Source organism: Microtus oregoni, unplaced genomic scaffold, assembly GCF_018167655.1.
Source record: "Microtus oregoni isolate MIOR12 unplaced genomic scaffold, Mior012 000004F_ref0000308, whole genome shotgun sequence".
NCBI classification, from domain to species: domain Eukaryota; kingdom Metazoa; phylum Chordata; class Mammalia; order Rodentia; family Cricetidae; genus Microtus; species Microtus oregoni.
In genome coordinates, this window is record NW_024543063.1 from 55,943,669 (window position 1) to 55,966,741 (window position 23,073).

The 23,073-nt window shown below is 49.7% G+C and overlaps 3 protein-coding genes across 14 annotated transcripts in view; 1 reads left to right on the plus strand and 2 right to left on the minus strand.

Moving 5' to 3' along the window:
- Positions 1 to 6,391, plus strand: part of Cnot1 (CCR4-NOT transcription complex subunit 1) — a 78,704-nt gene extending 72,313 nt beyond the window's left edge. For all 8 annotated transcript variants that reach the window (XM_041649636.1, XM_041649634.1, XM_041649637.1 and 5 more), the window contains 6 exons: positions 349 to 522; positions 1,464 to 1,613; positions 2,640 to 2,820; positions 4,744 to 4,876; positions 5,753 to 5,887; positions 6,037 to 6,391. In XM_041649636.1, coding sequence (XP_041505570.1) covers positions 349 to 522; positions 1,464 to 1,613; positions 2,640 to 2,820; positions 4,744 to 4,876; positions 5,753 to 5,887; positions 6,037 to 6,115 — 852 coding nt within the window. In that variant the 3' untranslated portion in view covers positions 6,116 to 6,391. The remainder of the gene's footprint in view (positions 1 to 348; positions 523 to 1,463; positions 1,614 to 2,639; positions 2,821 to 4,743; positions 4,877 to 5,752; positions 5,888 to 6,036) is intronic.
- Positions 6,392 to 7,452: 1,061 nt separating this feature from the next.
- Setd6 (SET domain containing 6, protein lysine methyltransferase) lies at positions 7,453 to 10,499 on the minus strand. The gene is made up of 7 exons (XM_041650216.1): positions 10,113 to 10,499; positions 9,890 to 10,031; positions 9,577 to 9,771; positions 9,326 to 9,446; positions 8,353 to 8,533; positions 8,115 to 8,257; positions 7,453 to 7,974 (listed from the first exon to the last, which is right to left on the minus strand). Exons 1-7 carry the CDS (start codon positions 10,480 to 10,482, stop codon positions 7,657 to 7,659), a joined length of 1,470 nt encoding a protein of 489 aa, XP_041506150.1. The 5' UTR covers positions 10,483 to 10,499; the 3' UTR covers positions 7,453 to 7,656.
- A 996-nt stretch (positions 10,500 to 11,495) lies between these two features.
- Positions 11,496 to 23,073, minus strand: part of Ndrg4 (NDRG family member 4) — a 35,235-nt gene continuing 23,657 nt past the window's right edge. For 3 of the 5 annotated variants that reach the window (XM_041649562.1, XM_041649557.1, XM_041649560.1), the window contains 14 exons: positions 20,240 to 20,345; positions 19,912 to 20,032; positions 19,766 to 19,828; positions 19,534 to 19,594; positions 17,875 to 17,961; positions 17,736 to 17,792; positions 17,338 to 17,441; positions 16,732 to 16,788; positions 16,599 to 16,650; positions 15,847 to 15,894; positions 15,650 to 15,685; positions 15,479 to 15,530; positions 14,069 to 14,107; positions 11,496 to 13,320 (listed from right to left, as the gene is read on the minus strand). In XM_041649562.1, the coding sequence (XP_041505496.1) occupies positions 13,166 to 13,320; positions 14,069 to 14,107; positions 15,479 to 15,530; positions 15,650 to 15,685; positions 15,847 to 15,894; positions 16,599 to 16,650; positions 16,732 to 16,788; positions 17,338 to 17,441; positions 17,736 to 17,792; positions 17,875 to 17,961; positions 19,534 to 19,594; positions 19,766 to 19,828; positions 19,912 to 20,032; positions 20,240 to 20,345 (1,038 nt within the window). In that variant the 3' untranslated portion in view covers positions 11,496 to 13,165. The remainder of the gene's footprint in view (positions 13,321 to 14,068; positions 14,108 to 15,478; positions 15,531 to 15,649; positions 15,686 to 15,846; positions 15,895 to 16,598; positions 16,651 to 16,731; positions 16,789 to 17,337; positions 17,442 to 17,735; positions 17,793 to 17,874; positions 17,962 to 19,533; positions 19,595 to 19,765; positions 19,829 to 19,911; positions 20,033 to 20,239; positions 20,346 to 23,073) is intronic. The other 2 variants (XM_041649559.1, XM_041649561.1) reach the window with 1 other exon arrangement.

Genomic DNA, 23,073 nt, shown 5'->3' on the forward strand with positions numbered 1-23,073 from the left:
GTTTTTTCAGTTGATGGTATCCCCCCCCCAACTTTTATATCTTTCTTTGATTTTGTTCATTCTACAGTTCTCTTTCCAGCTTCTGGGAATAGATGTTGCATCGTTGTATTGTTTTTGTGCAGAATATATTATTGCCCTTTATTCATGGCTCCAGGTCTTAAAGCTAATTTTTCATGACTTTTACATGTAATTATTTTTATGCTCTTAACAATATTTATTGATTAAAGCCTATAAATTTTTTTTAAATGTTACTAACATACTTTTGGCATTTTTGACCAGAGTTAAAATTCATGATGCGGGTAGAAATACTGATTTCTTAGTGTGGAACATTTTTTCCTTTTTATGTAGGGTACTCTAAGAGTGCTGCTAGTTCTTTTGCATGATTTCCCAGAGTTCCTTTGTGATTACCATTATGGGTTCTGTGATGTGATCCCTCCTAATTGTATCCAGTTAAGAAATTTGATCCTGAGTGCCTTCCCAAGAAATATGAGGCTCCCAGACCCATTCACTCCTAACCTGAAGGTAAAGTTTAAATAGATGGAGCATGGTTGTTTTGTTTTGCTTTTCAATTTTAGTTCTAATCTGTGTATGTATATGTGTGTGAGTGAGTCTGTAGAGGCCTGAGTAAGGTAGTAGATCCTCTTGAAGTAGAATTAGAGAGTGACCTGGCATGTGGGCAATGGGAACTGAACTCAGGTCCTCTGCATGAGCAGCCAGTGCTCTTAACCACTGGGCCATCTTTCACAGCTCCAAAAGGAAAATTTTTTTATCTTAATATTTCAGCCCTTTGTTAAGCAGCCTATTTTTAAAATTATTATTTAATCCTCTCCAATATGCATGTGTGCTTTAGGTAATGATACTGTTCGGGTAGCTAATTCTGTTATTAATCGTGATAGGCATGATATTGTGTCTGAATATTGGTTTATACTATTTTTCTGGTTACTGTTTAGGTATAATTATTGAATCCCAGACTAAATGTTGAACTAGTCCCATGCTGCATAGTTGAAGAAGAAACTAATCTTTGCAATATCTGTAGCTCACAAGTTTCATTGTGTATGTGTTTAAATTGTTTAAGGGAAGGGACCACTTAAAAATCATACCACCATTTGCATAAATAAATACTAGCCTTTTAAATTTGCTCTTGGATCTATGTTAAGCCCCTTTCAAGTACATTTAAAAAAGCATGTAATGTTCTCTTGCTTCTTTTGGTGGCTGGAGTTCTTGGTGGTGAGTGAGGAGTCTTCCATCTGTACTGATTTGAAATCAAGACAGTGCCTAACAGTGCAAGTTACAGCATAAAAATATTCTTTAATTTCCCTTCCTAATAATGCGAAATTTCTAATGTGTGGTGTTCACCATTTGTGTGCAAGTGTGGACAGTTTTAGAAAGCTGTCCTAACTTTTCTGTCTTAGGTGTGATTTGTTAATTCTGTGCTTGATTCCAATTCTTGCTATTTGTGGCAGGTGGACATGCTGAGTGAAATTAACATTGCGCCTCGGATCCTCACCAATTTCACTGGAGTGATGCCACCTCAGTTCAAAAAAGATCTGGATTCCTATCTTAAAACTCGATCCCCTGTCACTTTTCTGTCGGATCTGCGCAGTAACCTACAGGTTAATTGGTTTGACTTAATTTGTTCTCTGCTCTGTCTTTGTGTGCACTGTACATTGTGTGTCTCATTTAGAAACATTGTTGAATTTGATTGAATTTGGCAATACACACCTGTTTCTTGGTCACTAAGGTAGACAGATCACGAGTTTGTGGCCAGCCTGAACTACACTGGCAAGACTTCACCCCCAAAAATATACCCATCCCTATACACACACCAAAATACCTGTTCATTGGGTGACCTTAACTGGGTTATATACTTTACTAATATAGATGAAACCACTTGGGAAAAGACATTTCTTTCTGTAATCCCTGGCTTAGATAAAGGGATTGCAGTTAAATTTCCTTTATAGAGTGACTTGAAGTAGAATTGACTTTCCAGTGTTAGCACCTTGTGCAACAACTTCTTCCTCCAAAGTTATGGAAGTTGTGCTTGTTTTGGATGGTTAAGTTTTATTTTATAGCTTTCTTTTTAAAAAAAAAATTTATTTATTTATTATGTATACAGCACAACATTCTGCCTCCAGAAGAGGGCACCAGATATTACAGATGGCTGTGAGCCACCATGTGGTCTCTGGGAATTGAACTCAGGACCTCTGGAAGAGCAGCCAGTGCTCTTAACCTCTGAGCCATACATATCATCAGCCCCTATTTTAAAGCTTTCTAATGTGAAAAGTGATACAGTATTTGGTTTCCTAAAGGAACTGACTGGTTCAATCACTCTTAGGGCAACTGTGTATTTGTATAGCTCACAGTCCTGAGCACATTTCTTTTATTTAAATCACAAAGAATAGCAAGACCTGTGTATTGCTTCTAGAGAGCCTTTAGATGGGTTGAGAAATAGTGCTGTGGGGCATAGTAGTGCACACTTGACTCTCAGCACTGGGAACCAGAGGCAGGTGGAGCTCTTAGTTGGAACCCAGCCAGAGCTACGTTATGAGATCCTGTCTCTGGAAAAAATAAATAAATAAAAGAAATAGTAGTGCTAGTCAGTTAGTTCTTTGGTAAAGTGTTCTCTTTTGCCCCTTTAGGTATCTAACGAGCCTGGCAATCGCTACAACCTCCAGCTTATCAATGCACTGGTGCTCTATGTAGGGACTCAGGCCATCGCACACATCCACAACAAGGGCAGCACGCCTTCAATGAGCACCATCACCCACTCAGCACACATGGACATCTTCCAGAATCTGGCTGTGGACTTAGACACCGAGGGTGAGTGAAGCTGGCCAGTTTGCATCGCCAAATTCTCCATACTTTGCCACAGATAAAAATTGCAAGAATTAGCCGGGCGGTGGTGGCGCATGCCTTTAATCCCAGCACTCGGGAGGTAGAGGCAGGCGGATCTCTGTGAGTTCGAGACCAGCCTGGTCTACAAGAGCTAGTTTCAGGACAGGCTCCAAAACCACAGAGAAACCCTGTCTCGAAAAACCAAAAAAAAAAAAAAAAAAAAATTGCAAGAATCTAGAAAATTTCTTTAGGCCATACTTACATGAGTCACATTTTGCCTCTAGCAAACAGAGCCCACCTGAGTAAATTTTGCTATAAATAAGTTGCACTTAACGCTATTATTTTTTATCTTTATGTGGATGCAGTTGTCCTTGTGGGCACCATTTATTTGTTGACTGAGTTTTCTGTCCTGTCTGATCCTGCAGTCGTTAAGTCCCAAAGAAATCACATGGAGTCTACATTAGTTATAAACTGATTGGCCCATTAGCTCAGGTTCTTATTAACTCTTATAACTTATGCTAGCCCATTATTCTTGTCTGTGCTAGCCATGTGGCTCAGTACCTTATTCAGCAAGGCAGACATATCTTGCTTCTTCTGTGGCTAAGTCAGGACTCTTATTTTAGGTTCCCCCCCCCCCTTAAAGAAACAGTTAATAGTGTGATTCCTTATGACTTTTCCAGACATCCCTACTTTATTCTCTCCCCTTTTCTCATTTTCCCTGTATTGTACTTTTCTCCCCCCCCCATTCCTATCCCCAGCAGGGGTCCTTTTTATTTTTCTGCTTTTTACAGTTACTCCAGGATATGTACTTATTTCTGAAGATGTGGAGCTAAGAGCCTGGAGAGAGAGGGAGGGGGGAAAAGGAGAAGAACATGAGATATTTGTCGTTGCTCAACTTAGATCATTTCTAGTTCATCAATTTACCTGCAGAGTTCATGACTTTTTTTTTCTTTTGGCTCTTGGGAGTATTATCAGCCTGAATAAGTGGCCCATAGTGTAAATGTACATTTTTATTACTCATTCACTGGTTGAAGAACATTTAGGTTGTTTCCATTTCTTAGTTATTATGAATAGAGCAGCAGTGGACATGGCTGAGCCAGTGTCTGTGGAATAGAATGTGTTCTTGGGGCATATGCAAAGGAGTTGTGCGTGTAGTTGAGTCATGTGACAGATATATCTTTAGCTTTTTGAGAATTCGCCATATTAGCACTCATTGTGTACTTTAGGGCTGTTACTTTGAAAGGATAACTAACTATATTTGATATATAGATTGGTATTGCTTACCTATTTTCAAAAGGTACTTGAATGTAAAAGCAAAGTTTAACAATTGAACATTGTTACATTCTTTAGGTAAGTGTTTAAGGGTCCTTGTGATAGCTGTACAAACAAGACAATCAAATCCAGATGATAAGAGATCGATTGCTCTCTGGACATGTGAAATATTCTGGATTTGATACCCCCATCCTCTGTTATTCTACCAGTATAAGGATCTTTAGGGGCAAGACTCTAAAGATAAAGACATTGAGGTCCGGGCTGTTTTCATCATAAGAAGACATTTCCTTCATTGTGCCTATTTCAAGTCTACAAAGCAGTTTTCCAAGTGCTAGATGAAATAGACTGTTTCAGCTGGTTGGATAGTGAGATGGTTTCAAAAACAAATATGTAAGAATTTTGCTAATTCATAACATGGAAAGTATTTTTGATGAACCCTACAGAAGCAAAAAAACGGTGGGATCCAGAGAACCACTAGGAAATCACTGAATTAGAATACCCTTTACAGATTCTGATGTCATCCTTGCACAAGGGCCATGCTAATTCTTTTATCAGTCCCCTTCAGAAACAGAAGCAATTGTCTCCCGTATTAGCCTTTCAAGAGTGAACCTAAATCAAAATTCCTTAATTTTTTAGGCCGATATCTCTTCTTAAATGCAATTGCAAACCAGCTGCGGTACCCAAACAGCCACACTCACTACTTCAGCTGCACCATGCTGTACCTTTTCGCCGAGGCAAACACCGAGGCAATTCAGGAACAGATCACAAGGTGAGATTTATTGTCAAGATGCCTTAAAAGGGCCCTGAATGGAGCTCTAAACATTCCCAGTTCAGCTGTCTTACACTAAAGCATGTCTGGAGAATTACAAAAGAAGTTGCTATTGACAGTTTGCTTTGGGGTGCTAGGGACTAGTTTACAATAACAGCAACATACTTGGTGGCAAGTATGTATCCAGTGGCAGTAGCATTTGTATACAGATTCTTGAATAATACAGACTTCCTTTGTATGTATTTCCTTTTTTAAGGTAGAGCTGCAGTAGGATCATACTGTTTTCTGTTGTTTAAATATGTATAGGATTGGAAATTGGTACAGTGAGGTACCTTAAAGACTTATTTATGATGGGTGTAATGATGCACGCCTTTAAACCCAGCACTAGGGAGGCAGAGGCAGAGGCAGAGGCAGGTGGACCTCTGAGTTCAAGGCCAGTCTGGTTTCAGAAAGAACAGCCAGGGCTACACAGAGAAACCCTGTCTCAACAAACAAAACCCAACTTTAATTCACCTGACTAAATGCTAGGACTCATGCATCTGAACTGTGTTTATTGCATGGATGACAACACACCATTTTGTTTGTAATTATGTCTAAAGCTGCAGCAAAGGCTTCAGTCCTTAATCTTTGCCCCCAGGAAACAATGAAGTGAGAATAAAGCAAGCATTGCAAGTAGCAGGTCACAGTGTAATGTGTAAGCCAGCACTTGTAGCCACATAGAAAGAATTCCACCCATTTACATATGCTATAATATTGTTTTAAAAAATTCTCTTATGCTATAGTATTGTTAAAAAATTCTAAGTGAATTAATAGAGAAAGAAGAAATGGAGGTATAGTTAATTTGTTTATGTATTAACCCTTCTATCCCCCTTTTAGGGTTCTCTTGGAACGGTTGATTGTAAATAGGCCGCATCCTTGGGGTCTTCTTATCACCTTCATTGAGCTGATTAAAAACCCAGCATTTAAGTTTTGGAACCACGAGTTTGTACACTGTGCCCCAGAGATTGAAAAGTGAGTTTAAAATTATTTAAGTACCTAGCAGGGAAACAGAAGGGGGAAAAAAAGCTTCTAATTTGGGTCTATGAGATAAAAGGCAGTTAATAGCTGATGCACATTAAGCTATCCTTAGGCCTAAATTTGTACTTGTCTTCACTTTCCAGGTTATTCCAGTCTGTTGCACAGTGCTGCATGGGACAGAAACAGGCTCAGCAAGTGATGGAAGGGACTGGTGCCAGTTAGATGAACTGTATATCCCTTGCCAGAGGCATCCTCGACCTTGGTTCCACTGAACCAAGTTCATAAACTGAAGAATCCTTTCAGCTCCTCCTGACTTTCCCAGCCCTTTGGTTCTCGGGTGTCTGCCCCATCAAATGCTGGGGTTGGCCTCTTGTCTATGTGGGCAAGTTCCAAAGTTTAAATGCATTTTTTTTTTGACTCTTGGCCAAAATTTAGAAGATGCTGTGAATATCATTTTGAACTTGTGTAAATATATGAAAGAGAAAACTTTTGTCTGAACTTCTTGGGTGTGTGCCGAGTGTATCTAAGGGAAGTACATAAACTGGTACCTTGCAGTAGAGGCAGTGATGGCATGTTCTTGGCTTGAGCATAGCTCAGAAGTCTTCTGACACTTGTGCATTCCAAAGAACAGCAAAACATTACATTCATGTAACACTTTAAAAAAAGGTAGTGAAGCTTGAGAAACAACTTAAGTCGTTAAAAAATGTAGGCATGCTAGACTCTAATAGCCTGAGAACACAGGACAGTCCACAGTTGATCCACGAGATTTGTTTGCCTTTTCACAGGGAAGCTGGGCCTGCTTTTTGGTCCTAAGGGAAAAGGTCCTAAGCTGAAGAGGAAACCACCTCTCGTCGGGCTTCCTGTCACCATGCTTAGTTAAATAACAAGAGTCAGATGGACTAATGCAGTTGGTTTTTGTAAGGATCTTTTAAGTGTTCTGAGGAGAACAGGTCCATGTTGTCCATGTTCTGTTTTGTAGCTTTTGTAGTTCCTGGGCCCTAGCTCAGCTTTCTTGTGTGTGTGAAGACCCTAACCATAAAGTCATGACATGCACAGCAGTCCTGCCTTTCTCAGTAGCAGCTGCCGCCAGTGCTGGTGAGGACAAAGTAGTAGATAGCCCAGTCTCCCAGGAAATAATAATCACTTGTTGAATGATCAGATTTTCCCCTTACTACTTATAGGGGTTTTTTTAAGAGTCAAAAAGGTCCCTACTACTTTACAGACCAAATTATCTATCTCTGACCTCAGCTTCCTGGAGGCTGGGATTATTACTATAACCATGCCTAAGGAAATTTTTGTATACCTTTTCTGTTTCAACAGGGAGAAATTGTTGGAGCAAGAAAATCTGTAGTTAAACGAATTCAGTTTAGGTTTAGGCTTTTTGGTATGAATAAGTAGTGTTTGAAACAAACACTTATAATTTACCTTGCTGAATGAAGCTTGGATGTCCTTTTGTGACACCGAGAACCAATTTGAGACTGCTGAGCAGACTGAAGGTGCAGAACCACCTGCTATGCTTCAGTTCTCTACAGGAAATGACTTCAAAAAGTTGAGCTCAATTGATATTTATTAAATTTTATTAAAAATCTGAAGACATTAGTAAAAATAGAATGTTCTTAACAATTGGCAGCGAGTCCCAAATGTGCTAATCTCAATCCTAAAATGTCAACATGTAACTCTTGCCTTGGATTAATCCTAGTTTACCTTCAGCTACTTTTACAGGCAACAAAACGCAAGCTTAAAAGGTTCTCACTGCTGGTCATTCAGGGAAGCTGCTCATTTGTGAGTTCCAACAACTGGTGTAAGATCATCTTTTGACCATAGCGGACTTGTAAGGCTTGCTGTTCCCGCCAGCTGAGCTTGGCGTAGACCTCCTTATTACTAAGTAAATCTTGATCAGTTTTTAAGTCTGTGGCATAGGTCTGTAGAGTCAACAGAACACTGTCTCGAAGAAGCCGTCTCCATGCTACTTGGAGCTTGGGGATGTTTGTGATTTTCAAACCGTCCTCTTCCCTTTCTTGCTCTCCCCGTCCAGCCTGGACTTTATAGCCTTGGAACTCCTCGGCAGGCATGCACAGCACCTGGAGGGAATGTGGGCCCTTAGTTAGGATGTGCTACATTCTGGGGGCTTCGACAGATAAATCACTGGAGGAAAATCGAGTCCTTTGGTCTTGAGTTTGGCTTTTCTAAATACCAGCACCCCATAACTGTCAGCCTATACCTTGAGTGTGGTGGCTAGTTCCTCTTCAGTCAACACCTCCTCACGACCAATCACAAAGGCTCCCTCTTCCCCTACCATCTCCAGTGTGCACAGGAAATCCCAGCGTTCACACAAGAGCTGCCTTTCAGCTTCATCCTTTGCTCCTGTGAAGTAATGGATGAAAACGGGAGGAAATAACTCCAGCGAACCAAATGCTGTCAGCAAAGGCATCAGTGGAACCTGGGGCGGGCAGACGCACCCTGCAGAGCAGCGTCTCGGACTGTCACCATCTGAATGTCAGCGGTGTCATCTGTGTTGTCGGGGTAGGGCTCAGCAAAGCCATACATATGAATCAGTTGCCAATTAGCCATCTGCCCATATGTGTTGAAAATCTCATGACCCTTCGGAATGGGCTGAGTAGCTACCATCCGGAGATAATCCTGGGATAAAAGGGAAAAGCTGGGGCCACACCTTAGCCCCCACCAGCCTATGAAGAGAGCCTGTTTGACTGGGCTGAGACTGCGTACCATCATCTACTGTTAAACCCTCCATTATAGAAGGAGGTGAAACCAATGTTACAGGTTAGCTTCACGTACCAGGTGCATCTCTTGAGTAGTTATCTACACTTAAAGGTCACTACCTTTAAAAAAAAAATGTTAAGGTCAGGCCTGGTGATGCACACCCAGTGCTTACCAAGTAATCTCTTGAGTTTCTGATAGCCAGGGCTACACAGTGAAAAAGAAGTTAAACTTCATGTCAGAATAGTAGGAATAAGTGAAAGTCACATATGCCAACAAGGTCTTAAAGTATAAACCAGATGTCTGGAGTTAACGTGGGCCCAGAGCCTTCAATCCTGCCTCAGCCGTACAAGATTATCGGTGTTAAGCCACCAGGCTCAAACCATTTGCTAATTGCTTGTCACATACACGTGTGTCTTAAAATGTTACATGCAGAATCAACAGTGGGGGCTTCCTCTGGCCATGAACATTCCACCTCTTGAAAAGTACTGAATTACTGCTGTTCCACGATGCTCACTATGGGGCCTGAGGTGACATGGCAGAGCGGGCAGTTTTTTGGTGGCCTTAAGGTGTCCCCGCACCATTTTACTGTAACTAGATACCAAAAGTACACAGGAGAGTAGCTAACCTCATCTACTCATTTTCACGATAGTAGGAAAATGGAGCCCAATGATTTGACTCAATGCATATAACCAGGCCAAGGGGTTCACTCACTGCAGAGTACTCTAGATTGGCATTGTGGCTGGCTATATGGTTTAGTATGTCTGCAGCAGGCACCATCAAGGGGGAGTTGGGCTCCTTTTCATCATCCTCTTCCTCCAGCGGTTCTTGGAAGCTGCCGCAGAGAGAACTCAGCTAAGGCACGGTCTTGGGTGAGGAACCTGGATCACTCACTGTTCTTTCCCACCTTCTCCCGCAGTAATGGTTCTAAAGGCGAGGGTCTGCTCTAGGCTTTAAGCACTAACCTATAAGCCATTACAAGGGCCACAAGCTGGCGATAGAGATCCAGAGAGCGAACAGTGGGGCTGAAGAAATCGGAGTGAGCCTCCATGAAGGGCAGGACGATAGAATGGTATTCACTGCGGATGTTCACCAAGTCCTTCTCCACGGCCTCCGGGACACCTGTACCCTTTAGGAGGCGCAGCCGCTCCTCCTCTGGCCTGCAAGGACAACCCACCCAGGGCCCTTTACAACCTGCCACTCTGATGCTGCAGGTATCCAGTGCCCTGAGCAAAATGGCTGAAACAGGTTCTCCCCAGCCCTTCCCTTGACTCTCACCAAAACATGGGATGCTCCAAACGCCCCAGCTCTGGCCAGAGCGCGAAGTAGGGGATCCAGGGTGAGGCTGGGGCTTGCAGCTCGTGGAGCAGCGCCAGTAGCAGCGGCACCCATCCCGACAGGCTCTGCAGCGTGTCTCGCTCTAGGGAAGACGCCAGGTGAACGCCCGCCCCGGCGCGACACCGCCGCCAGCCTCGGAACCAACCCTCTGCCCCTTACCCACCTCGCTCCAGCAGGCCGCTGATGGAACAGGTGTGGGGAGACAGAAGCACCGAACGCGGCACTGCGAACAGCAGCTCCCCCGGCTGCACACTCTCCCGCGCCACCATGCCATAGCCGGCCACAGTGCCCTGCCGGCTCACCGCCACCTTGGGACTCAGCTCCAGCCCCACTCCCGCGCACCAGCGCAGGAAGCCGGCCACCGCATCGCCGTCGGGCTCGCCCCCGCTGGGTCCCGCCGCCAGCGGGGAGAAGCAAGTGACGTGGCCGCGCCCGGGATTCGGGAGCGGCAGGGGCGCGGGGGCGGCTCTCAGGACCGGGGAGGCAGCGGTGACTGGCGACCTCGCCCGCGCGCGCTTAGCCGGAGCCGCCATACCGGGAGGGGCCGCGTCCTCCCTGCGCTTCCGGTGACGCTATACGCGAGCGGATGGGGCGGGGCTCGGGTTCCGGCGCCGGCGCTGCTGGTTTAGGAGCTGCGCGTCCGCGAGCACACGGGCGAGCTCTGTGCTGCCTCCACCCTAGTTCTGGGCGCGTTCCCGACAGCAGAGTGCAGAAACAAAATCCGGTTTCTTCCTGGGGTCTTGGCTACTGCGCGGTAGTGACCGACCACTGGTTAGCTATAGCCAACTATTTCACTGACTTGTGTCGATTACAGTTTGCACGTGGGTTTGAAGGGGCCTGAAGGTTTTCTACATCTAATACACACACACACACACACACACACACACACATCCGCAGTTGCTAACTTACTCGTTTTTCATCTTCTGCATAGAAATGATAGGCTCTTTAATTTTACTTGCTTTTTTAAAAACAACTGATACATTGGAAGGAGTCAATATCAGGTGAATGAACAATGGAACAAATGATTAGACATGGAGAAGTTGGCAATGTAATTCCAGTACTTAGGATGCTGAGATGGGTCCCTGTCCAGCCTAGGCTAGAGACTGTGTCTCAAAAGCAATAAAAGCCAAGCAAAAGAGTGGTGTGCCGTTGCTCTGAAGAGGTTTTCCTGCCTAAACTCTTTGTTCAGCTGTGACCCTGAAAAACTAGTGTCAGGATCAGTAAAATCATGTCTCAATCAGGGTATATAGCCTCATGATAGAACCTTGCCATGTGTGACCACCGTGGTTCAATTCCCATCACCATGATAGGGAAAACAAAAGCTTGGCAGGGTGGCCTAACACCTAGGAAGCTTAAGCAGGACTTCTGTGAGTCAAGACCAGCCTGGGCAGCAGACTGAGACCGTGCAACTCTCACTCCGCCCAAAATGTGTGTTAACAGGCACTGAAGGTAGACAGAAACCATAGCTACCCTCCACCCACCTGAGCCCAAGGCAGCTAGGCAGCCAAACAGTTCCAGCCTTCCACGTGACAGGAAACACCATTCATATGATTAACTTATTTATTAGTTTTTCTGCACAGTTAATTTTCTACATCGAGGGTTTTTTGTTGTTGTTGTTTTACATTTTGTCATCTCAAAATCGCTGATCAGCCACCAGAATACACAAAATTAGGCTCTTAACTTTGTACAGAGAAGAAAGTAATGAACTCCAATAAAAGTTCATCTTGACCAAAAAGGAGACAATCACCAATTGGGAAACCAGACACAGGAGGGCCTGATATATATATACACACACACACATACATATATATATAATGTATAGATATTTATAGATACCTTGAGGACACAGCAGAGAGATGTCCAATACTTGAAGTGCTGCCTACAGTAAGGGATTTGAATTCTACCAGCTTTACAATCACATTCAACACTCACGGGAGCACAGGAGTGAACACAACCGGGGACAGAACACACTCCACTGGACTTGAGAGCAGTCTAGAAATGGCTTACAGTTACAGAAGGGGGTGGCCTGTGCCACAGATACCTGGATGTAGGTGTCCTTACTTCAGAACGCCCACACGACAACTCCCCCCCCCCATACACACACAGCTCCTCTTTCTCTCCCCCGTTTGGGGGTTGCAGTGGATGAAACCAGTGACCAGGCTGAAGCTCTGGTTTCTGGGCTGTGAATCTACCTGGTAAGATAGTGGACAGGAAGACAGCGTAGCTGTGGGCTCTGGGAGGCGAGGGTGCATCAAGAGCCTTAGGCCTCTACACCTGTGTTCACCTCAAAACCCCACCCATCTCCCACCCCAGGACCAAGCACGCTCCAGCCCCTCCAGCAGGCAGAGGTCGTGGGATCTTTCAGTCTTGGACCAGATCTAACGAGTTCACTTCTCCAGTGATGTCTGTGACACACTGGCCCAAGTTGACCAGGGCATTGCTACAAACACTCTTGGTTGAATCTGAGGACAAGAGCAATCTTTATGGACTCAAGTACCTTCGGGCTCCCAAGGGATCACCATGAAGTTCTCAGGGGCTACACACAGCACACAAAGCAATCTTGACCTTTGCCTCAGGGTGGGACCTGGCCCTGGAGTGACAGAGTATGGGGGTTCCTGCCCTCAGGGTTCTCCATATTCTGTCTCCATAGCTATCCTGCCCAGAGAGCACCAGGAAAATGGCTGTCTGCTTAGAGCGCCCTCTTGTGGCTTCCATCCTCACGACTGTCACCTGTACTATCAGACTAAGTGTGCTGGCTGCAAGGGTTATAGGAAAGGGACCCCCTGAGGGTTAGGATTCTCCATTGGTCTGACACCCACTCACATCAGAGCCTGAGCTCATCACCCACCATCTTCAAGTCCCACGCTGTCTTCACATCTGCCAGGCCCAGGGGGTGGGCCATATTCTTTCTTCAGTACTGTATCCCATATTCTGCCCCCACCCCAGGGCCATGGTAAGTGGGTGACAGGAGCCATATCAACCAGTGAACATGGTGAGAGAAATGGGAGTGGATCCGGCCAGCCCCTCACACCGTCGAAGACTGTCCTGCTGCACTGTCTAAGGTGGATCCCCTCACTTTTTTTAAGTAAAAGAGAAGTAACCCCATTTCCTCCCCTTCGCTCTCACAAAAATAAACTAAATGGAAGATGAGCCGGTGCAGAGATGGCAGTGGGACCGGGGGGCAGGAAAGCAGGCGTCTTGGGCAGGACGAGGACTTCAGCAGGATACCTCCATGGTGTGGTTGACCTGGCCCATCGCCTCACTGCTCTCTGAGTGGGCGCAGGGCTGTGGGCGGCTGCCATCCACAGAGCTGGCGCTGGTGAGGGATGCGGTGCGTGAGCGCGCAAGACGGGTCATGCTGGCTGAGGGCACTGTGGACAAAAACAAAGGGTCCTGAGGACAGGCAGGGTGGGTACCAGCGGCAAGAAAAGGGCAAGGCAAGCAAAGCGGCCAGGGAGACCCAGTCCTGCCATAACACAGAGGCCCAGCCCAAGCCGCAGTGCTGGCACTGGCTCCATCAGGCATGCAGAGCCAGCAACAGTGAGCAGGTCAGATGGGGCTGCAGCCAGCAGGGTCCTAGGTCCCAACAGCTACCCAGAGCTACAGAAGGGTAGGGCAGGTGTTGATTAGGCACTTCGGGCTGGGTAGGAAGGCACTGTGCGGCCAACTAGACCTTTATCCAGAGAGTGACAGGGTAGGAGGCAGGACTGCTTCTGTGAAGAACACAGCCACAAGCCCTGAATCTTGCTTCTGCTATTAGGCCAGTCCACCTAGGGGCTGGGCCAGGGACAGGCATGACACCCGCAAAGGCCTAGGGCTGTGTCTGAACTTCTGTTTCTAACTCCCAAAGTGTTGGAAGCCCCACAGCCCATGGCAACCTAGAAACAAGACAACTGCTCCGAGATCAGCCAACGTCAGGTTCCCATACGGGACGGTGCTCTCTGCAGACCAGGGTCCGCAGAGGAGCAGGGGATTGATCCACTGGGGCTTTGAACTGAGCAGGACACAAGAAGATTCCAAAACCACGGCAAGACACAGTGTGGCTGCAGCATCGCAGTGGAGCGGGGGAGGGGGGACTAGGCAGGGTGTCCATGCAGCAGGAGAGGGGCCATGGGCTACCTGCTCCTCCACTCAGCCTTCGGTCCTTCAAGTGTGCAACTAAGAGAGAAGACAGCCAGAGAGGGCAAGGGTAGGGGAGACACAGAACATGGTGAAGATTGGGCCAGCCCAAGGGCATCAAGATGGGCCAAGATGAGACACACAGACAGGGCAGGGCTGAGCCCATTCAAACGGCCGCTCGTGGAAGCCACACAGCAGGCTCAGGATTCTCGGGTCTCCCTCTTCTCCAGCCCAGGCTGTGATTTAAGCCTCCGTGGGCCACACCCTAGACCTAGTGCCCTCACCGCTCTACCAGAACTCAATCTTGTACAGAAAGGGGAGGAGGTTGTACAATCTTCCAAAGTCCCTCCGACTCCCGGGAAGCCCAGAGACGCACTCTAGTGTCTGCAAGTGTCGCTCCTTCTTGGCCTTGCAGATGTCTGCCAAGCTCCAAGAGTGCATGGGGCCTAGATTAGAATTCTGGCTAGTCCTCCCTGTCAGCCTGTGCCCTTTTTCTGCTATTTCACCCATGGGGCTGGCAGGGTGGAGAGCTATCCTGTTTCTGTCCCAAGGAGGTATAGGCTCCAGAGGCTGAAGTCTTTGGTGGAGGGCACCAGATTGAGGGAGAGCGATTCACCCAGCAGTTGCGTGTTGTTAAGAGGGGACCAGAGGTCCTGGAGGCACACAGGAGCTGTCAGAACAACTCATATTCTCTCTCTCTCTCTCTCTTTCTCTCTTTCTCTCTGTGTGTGTGGGGTGTGTGTGTGTGTGTGTGTGTGTGTGGTGTGTGTGTGGTTTGTGTGTGTGTGTGTGTGTGGTGTATGTGTGTGTGTGTGTGGTGTGTGTGTGTGTGTGTGTGTGTGTGGTGTGTGTGTGTATGTGTGTGTGTATGTGTGTTGGGTGCTCATGGGTGCAGCCTGGGTCTCATCGCTGTTACATGAGGGGATGTTTCGGGAAGGGGACAAGAGAGCTGGTTTAGAGCCCTTGATCTCAGTTGGTCCTCAGGCTTACTTTCCACAGGTTTGGACATGTTTCCACTTCTGTTCTCCAGTCCCAGATTCCATGCACCTGGGTGCTAACCCTCCTTCTGTGACAAAGAGCCTTTTGAGGTGTCCTAATCCCAATAGGGTGTGGGTGACTCATCTAAAACAGGCTTTTCTAACAGCACCCAGCCTAGGTGCTGGACTCTCAGGGGCTGGAAGAAGAGCCCTCTCCCAAACGGGCCTTGACACGGGACTCAGAAGAATGCCTAAGGCTCTACCCAAGCAGAGAAGCTGGCTGGGCCTGGGACACACACTCTTATATGCAGAGTCTGGGGAGAGTAGCCCAGCCTTTGGGGTCCAGGTGACAGAGTACACTGAACCACAGACTCCCCAGCACATGGGCACTGTGTCCCAGTCCCTTGCCCGGGATGGGTGGAGGTGTACTTACTGTAGCCCATGCCTTGCAGGAAGTATTTGAAGGCCTCAGTCAGTTTCCCTGGCTGCAATAAGATGGACACAAAGTGCTCTGATTGGCTGCCTAGGGTTAGCGGGGAGGATGCCATCACCCCCACCCCCAACAGGCTGGGTGATACAATGGCAGGAGGGCCTGGGGTCTTACCTGTGTCACCTGAGGAAGACCACCAGAATCTGCCATCTGAAAGGAAAAGAACAGGGGGGACTGAGGAGCCCCTCCCAACACCTGGACAGATTGTGCTGTCCAAACACCATCCTGCTCCTGTCCGTCCTGCCAAGCAGCCCCCTCCCTGCAGCTGGGCCACCAGGCTGATGGGCTGGGGTGGTAGCGGGGTGTCTCACCTTCAGGAAGGTCGTAGTGGTCGGGTCCAGTTTGGAGTTGCACTCAACCTGGGGACAAGGAGCCAGCTGCAGCAATGCCCCTGTTCCACCTGCTTTGGCAGGTTCTGTACCCAGAGCAGGGAGGGGAGGGAGGAAAGTACAGGCCCAAGGCCTTCCCTTCCCAGGCTTTTGCCCTGGAGGCCTGCTGGTCTGAGGGGCCTGAAATTCCACTCACAACAGCAAGTGGGGCAGGAATGGGACCAGGGTTGGAACCAGAAGGCCAGGGTCACTCTAGCAGGACAGATCAGAGGATCTGGGCAGTGTTAAGGGATAGCAGGGGACACTGGGGTCCCTGCCTGGGTCAAGGTGGCCAGTGCAGCCTTCCTCATGAGCCCTGAAAGTCTGGTATCTTCGGAACATCCTAGGCGCTCACCCCGAGACGGCGTGTTGCCAGAGCTCCAATGGGAGCGGTACAAGCCCAATCTTGGGTGTCTGGGTGGCTCCAGGGTAAACACTGATGTCTATGAGTCACTTATGGGTCAAATTTTGGGAGAAGCGGACCTTGGGCTCTAAACTGAAGTGAGGTAGGCTACCCTGGGGAGAAGAGAGGCGGGACCACCAGGTCCTAGACTCTCCAGGCCCCTCTACCTGCACAAAGTGGGCGGTCAGGCCCCGTGTGTGTCCAGGTGGCAGAAGAGTATCTGAGAAACCCATCACTTAGGATCTGCCCCAGACTCTAACCTCCCGCGCCTGCGCAGGGGAGTCACACTCACCACCCCGTCCTCAGCAGGTGCATTATCCCCGACGACCAGCATCACCGGGCAACTACAAGACAGAGTATAAAAGTCATCTGGCCTGGGCTTAGGGGCAAAGGCAGGGACAGGCTGGAGGGCAGGAGCCACTCACCGGAGTGTCTTGGCGTTGGGCACGGTCCCAGGCCGATTAATGTCAAGGTCTCTGCGGCTGTGCGGGGAGGGACAAAAGTAAAGGCGGCATCCCCCCAGAGGTGGATCCCAACACTGCCACCTGGTAAACCTGGGAGTCACAGACTTGCTCTGCCGACATGGGACCTATCCTTTGGCCTGTCCTTGTCATGACTCCTTTCCAGCACTCCCAAGTGAGCCAGGTATGTGCTCCGGCATCCGTGCCACTCCCATCTTGCAGGACCACACAGACAACCCTGACTGAGTATTAGCGTCCATCTGGGTCTCTTCCTTACTGTGGGGGTTTCTTCCGGCAGGAGCTGTCTTACTAAAAGTTTGCAAAAGCAAAGGCATGGGGCTGAGCACCTCGTCCTGCGGTGGGGACCAAGGGTGTGACTGATATCCTTTCCAGCCACCAACGGGGAAGAGCAAGAACCCGATAACCAGAGTACATGGCCCTGCTCCCCCTCAACTTAGAGGAGGCCGCCCCAGGCAGGAAGCTACCCTCTCCCAGACTCCAGCTCCTCTCCAGTCTGGGGATGGTGCTGCCTGCCTAGCACCCTCCCGTGGGGGATGGGAACACCCACACCTGTTGTACATGTTCCAGAAGAGCTGCAGGTTGGCCTGGTTCACCACATTTGAGATCTGCTGCCGGTAGTTCTGCACCAGCTCTGTGTTGTTCACCAGCTCTTCCTGGGCGTGGGGGGGGAAGGGAAAGGGTACAGACAGGCTGGGGCTCGGGCCTCTGAGAGGGCACGTGGGAGTCATCTACAGAACAGCCTTGGCCCCACTCCTAGCCTAGTGGGAGTGGTCTGGAAGGCAGAGGAGGGGCGTCGGGCATGGAAAGACTTCCCAAGGACCACCTCAGACACAGTACTGTGTGACTCAGCCTGGCTCAGCCTGCAGCCCTTGTCCCTGCTGGCTGAGCCCCTGCCTATAGCCCCTGCTACCGAGGACGCCCCAAATGCAATCCGTTCTGCCCCTTACCTGGCTGAAGAGATGAGAGAGTACCGTATCTGGTAAAGTGCTGGTCAAGCCAGAGAGCTGCAGGAGGGGAGGAAAGCCAGGGTGAGGCCCAGCTCAGCCCACTGCTCTCCCAGACGGGCCATGTGGGCTTGGTGCTCACCTTGGTGGCAGCCCAGTCAATCCAGCCTTTGCCGTTGGGGTCAATGTTCATCAGCACCAGCCCCTCCACCAAGTCAGGGAAAATCAGCTGCAGGGAGAGGGGAAAGAGAAAACAGGTCATGAAGCTCTTGCTTGGTGAAGTCTTCACGATACCACAGATGGGCCAGCTGGGGACCTGGGTCTGTATAGGGCTCCCATGCTGGGGGGCCTCGCTGCTCCTCTTCTCTGCCCAGTCCTAAAGATCTTTTGATTTAGACGGAATCCATTACCCTTTCTAGGACATGCATATGTATTGTGTATGTACGTGTGGTTCTGGGGGTGGGACCCAGAGCTCTGCCACACATGCCCAGAGAATGCTCTATCACAAAGCCACACTGCCAGGGCTTTTAATATGTTAATAATGGTGTTGCAAAACTGATTATCAAATATCTTTAAATAGTGCAATTTTTTTACTTTTCTTCATTCATTTGTGTGTGTGTGTGTGTGCACGTGCATTCGAGCATGTGGAGGGAGGCAAGACCCTAGTAAGTGTGAATGTGTGTGTGTGTGTATACATTCTCATATAAAACAAAACCCTAGTGGAAGCGGGTTTTCTCCTTCTATCATCTGGGTCCAGCGGATCAAATTCAGGCCGCTGGGCTTGGTGGCAAGCTCATCTACCTGCCAAGCCAGCCTGCGGGCCCCATCTTAAAATCTTAAAACAGGCTGTTTCCTTCCTAGCTTTTTATAGCTGAAGTACCTGTGGGAGAAGAGAAGACACAGTCCTTTCCAAAGCCAGCTCTGTGCTGACTGCAACAGGGGTGTTCAAGGGTTGGCCCGCGTGTAGGAAGAACGGGTGTCAGACATGCAGAGGCCTTGTGGTCTGTCTGCGGGGTCTGGACTAGTCTACAGCTGGCAAAAACGGTTCAGTGTTGGAACAGAAGCTAGAGGCGAAAATTCTGTTTCTGTTTCAACAATAAATGTTTGAATCCTAAAACAATTCCTGGCTTTAGAGATGAAGGCTTTCCCGCCTAACCTGCTGTTTCTGAAATGCGGTTCTCTTTGAACCTCAGAACCCGAATGTAAGCGTAGTGCTGGGTTAAAGGACCATTTGTGTCCTCTGGGGACAACCTGTGCTGGTGGGCAAGATGACAAGTTGGTTTGTTGCTAACAGAAATTTGGTTTTGGAGATGGGTTAAGTAGTGGCTGACAGTCTTCCGAAGCAGCGAGCGGGGGAAGGGACTCATTTTCCTGATTTATTCTAAGTATTCATTTATAGTTGGTGTATGTGTGGCGGGTCACAGCTCTGTGGAGTCCCTTTTCTCCTTCCTCCCTTATGTGGGCTCCAGGGATTGAACTCAGGTCTCCAGGTTTGTGGGGCAGGTGCTTTATTTGCTGAGCTATCTCATCAGTCCATCTCCTCTATTGTGTAATGCTAGGGGTGGGACCCAGAGCCTGACGTGCAAGGTGAACACAATCACGGAGCCACAGCCTAGCACCTCTCTCTTTCCTTCCTTCCTTCCTTCCTTCCTTCCTTCCACTTCCTTGGAGGGAAAAAGTTTTTCAGCAAAAGGGAAGGAAGAAGAGGGGGAGGAAGAGCAGAGTAGGGAAAGCCCTCTGTGGCCTAGGGGTCACCCTCTTGGCCTGACCTGGGGTTCTCCGTGAGGGTGGGGAAACTCACCGCAAACTTGGCCAGCACGTAGGCTCCGGCTCCCACTCCGATGCCAATCACATACTTGAACCTGTTGTAGAGCAGAACTGGTCCCTCTAAGGCTGGGATGTCATTTCCCATGAGACCCAGTCAGAGCAGGTCTCCCCTGCCACCCTCAGCCTCTCACTGAAGCCAGGCTATCTTCAGTGGTGTGGGCAACTCCTATCCCCAAGCTCAGAGGCGGGAGCTAGGAAGGACTCACCCGAAGTGCTGTACCACGCTCGGGAGCATGGCGGCCAGCTGCTCCATGGAAGGGAACTGGTACCTGCAGACAGAGCAGAAGTTCAGGACCTGGGGGACAGCAAGGGCACAGGGCTGGAGAGAGGAAAGAGACTCGGGGGTACCTACCCCTGAGGGAACTGAGACGCCCCCACCTGCTGCCCAGGGGCATCCACGTGGCACACCACAAAGTGTTTGGTGATCTCCTGCATGTCCTCAAAGTTGAAGAAGGTGTTGAAGCACAGCTTGTCTGCAAAGACACACCTCTCAGTGGGCGTGAACAGAGGACAGGCATCAAGGATGTCAGGGGCCCAGTGGGGAATCCCAGATCAGAGGCCAAGCAGAGGGGAAGGTGAGCCGAGATCTACAGGACCATGCATGGAGGGGGGGAAATCCTCGCCAGCTCTGCAGTTCAGGGTGGGGCCAGGCAGGGTGACCAGAGCACAGCTGCACTTACGATTGAGGCCCACGTCATGGTAGGTGAGGATGGCTGGGCGGTTCCCTTTAGGAGAGCCCCGGATCACCACATGCAGAAGGCCATAAGGTGTCTCGATGTCATGTTCCTAGAGGGGACAGATGACATAGGGAGCTCTGGTTCTTGGGGAATGAGGTGCTAGAGCCCCTAGCCAAGGTGTCTATCCCTTCAGGTCACCCCACAGAGGACAAGTGGAACCTCCTCCTCAGAGGTGGTCGGCGCAGGAACAGCCCCGATTCCCTCTACAGATGAACCTGCCACTGCCCTGCCCCTGCTCTGCATCCAGCCTGCCACAGGGTCCTGGGAGGTCAGCGTTCTCTCCACTTCACACAGCCCTCTCGAGAGGGCTCTGCCACCCCAGTCCAGTCTCCTCCCCACTACCAAGCATGGGGTGCCTCCTTCTTGCAGAATGGCCTCACCGACCCACCTAGCATCCACAGCAAACGTTTCACGTCAGCTACATCCTGCTCCGTTCCACACATCTGTCCTTGTTCTGTCCTTATTCTTGATCCCTCAAATTCCCTGCCCTGTGGTACCCAACTCCATGGCCAGGTCTGCCCCTAAGTCCTTCTGCAGTTCCTACTCCTAGGTCAAGTCCGTGCCCTTGGCTTTGTTGCTCAGAGCTAGTCCTTCAGGGGGACCTGGTTCTGTGTGACTTTGAACAGGGCAGGTGGCCTCTCATCCCATAGAGCCTTTGTGGGAGCTGCAGTAAGTAGACATGGCCCAGAGAAGGGGGGCTGTTGCAGGTGGCACCCCTGAACCTTAAGGGGCTACCTTGTCAACCGGCCTCTTTGCAAACAGGCCATTCCTGGGATTCCTCAATCAGGAAATTCCTAGCTCACTGGTCAAAGTTGAATAAACCCTAACCCTATATTACAGGGGTCCCAATACCTCTGCTAGTGGCCCCGAGCTGGGGTGGTGTTACATCCCCAAGGGGAGAGAAACATCAAGTGGCTGAGCTCCGACTGTATACCAAGTTTCCTACCGGACACTCGAGACAGAGAGAACCTAGACTCCATTTTGCTGACAGGGACACGGGTTTCGGAAGAAGGAGCTGTGGATGACAAAGCCAGCTTCCCGCAGTCTGGCTTTTTGGGGTGTGGCGTCAGAGGCCCACTGTTCAGACTGGGTCTCCAGAAGGAAAAGAGGTGATAATCCCACAGCCACAGGCTACACTCTGGAATTCATACTCTGAGGGGAGGCCTGAGTATCATCCTGTGGACCTCAGTTAGGCCCAAGCCCAACACAGCCTCCCAGCTCCATCCTCCCTCACGATCCATTTGACCGGAGAAGCTTCCTGCTCACTAGTGCCTGGCATGTGACACCTCATTTATTCCTCACTGGACCCCAACCCTCTACAGTTTGCTCTACAGGAAGACGCAGGCCCAGAGAGGATAATCCACTCACTCAAGGTCGAACCCAGAGCTGACAAGATGCCAGCTCAGGGCTGTGGCTCTGCACCAAGGAGAGCATTTTCTGAGGGGCGGGGCTGAGGTTCACCAAGGGGGGCCCCCACCCCAGCCAGCTGCTTTTCTCCTCTGGGGTCCCTGCTATAGTCACTCCACTGTTCTCTCAGCTCTAAAGGAAGGGATGGGGCGTGAGGGACACAGTGTAAAAGCACCACGCAGCCAGCAAAGGGGCTGTTTCTCTGCTGTGGTGGGTCCAATGTCGCTCTGCAAGGACCCCGGGGCCTCAGAACTCTCCAAAATAGTGAGCGGTTTCTGCCCTCTGTTACCAGAGTGGTCTGCACTGCCCTTCCCAAACCTGATGTAGCTGCCCAAGTCCTTATCTCTAGGCAGATACCATCAGTCACACAGCATGGGCCTTGCTAAGGAGGGTTCACTTCCCAGAAGGGGAAGCTCTGGCTTTGACCAGGTCATGGGGACCCACAGGAGTGATGCTAACCAAATTTCTTGAGGCATAGTGACCTTGACTGAAAGTTCCCAATAACGTCTTTACCACCGCATCCTCCTCAACCCTGGGCGGAGAATTCAGACCCAGGTGGTCTGATGGAGGCTGAGCATCCCCACCCCTCAGGCCGCTGACCAGAGTGTGTGTGTGTGGGGGGGAACACGCCTCAAAGGCCACAGCCCAGCAGACTGTCAGCCCCTCAATTCCCAGGGTAGAGTGCTCCCATTGGCTCTCAGTGACGTCAGAGCCCCACCTCCAGGTGGGAGCTAGAGGAATGCACTGCGGCAGGCAGTAAGGGAGGGGGCTTTGACGTCTCTCGCTCTGTCTCTCCACACCAGTGACCTTGAGGGCTGGGGAGAAGAGGGTCAGAACAGGACTGTGACACACTAAGGCGATGGCGGTGGATGTGGTAGGATTTGGTTTCGGCAGCTTCCTGGGTAATTCAGGTCTGCACGGGAGGGTAGAGGCTGATTATGATCAGGCCGCAAAGGAGAATGAGTGGCAGGCGCACGGAACGCGCGCGTGCAGGGCAAAGCTGCCCTTGCATCTCCCACCGTGAGGAAGAGCACAGGGCTTGGGTAGCCGTTGTTCCTCCCCCGTAGCTAGAGGAGGTGTCCTGGGGCCCCACGCCCTGCCAGCTCAGTGCTTCAGTCCTGTCTTCCCCACCTTGTAAAATAAAGCAGGGCAGCCTCTCCTTGACTCCTCCCGCGATACTCGCGCCTGAAGACCCAGACCCCGCCGCCTTCTTTGCCCCGCACCGCAGTGCACTGGGGATACACAAGCAACTCCTCCTGGAGACGTGACGCTCTGCGGAAGCTATCCAGCATCATGCGGTCCCCCCTCCCCTCCGCCGCCAGGCTAGACCCTGCAGGCACAACCCTGACAGAAGCTAGGAACGTGGCAGA

Excerpts from the sequence above, each read along its gene's own strand:
- Setd6 (XM_041650216.1), bottom strand. The coding sequence starts at position 10,482 with ATGGCGGCTCCGGCTAAGCGCGCGCGGGCGAGGTCGCCAGTCACCGCT. Across the intron at positions 9,447-9,576 it reads GCCCTTGTAATGGCTTATAG|CTTCCAAGAACCGCTGGAGG; the intron begins GTTAGTGCTTAA and ends TCTCTGCGGCAG. Across the intron at positions 8,258-8,352 it reads CCGAGACGCTGCTCTGCAGG|GAGCAAAGGATGAAGCTGAA; the intron begins GTGCGTCTGCCC and ends ATTACTTCACAG.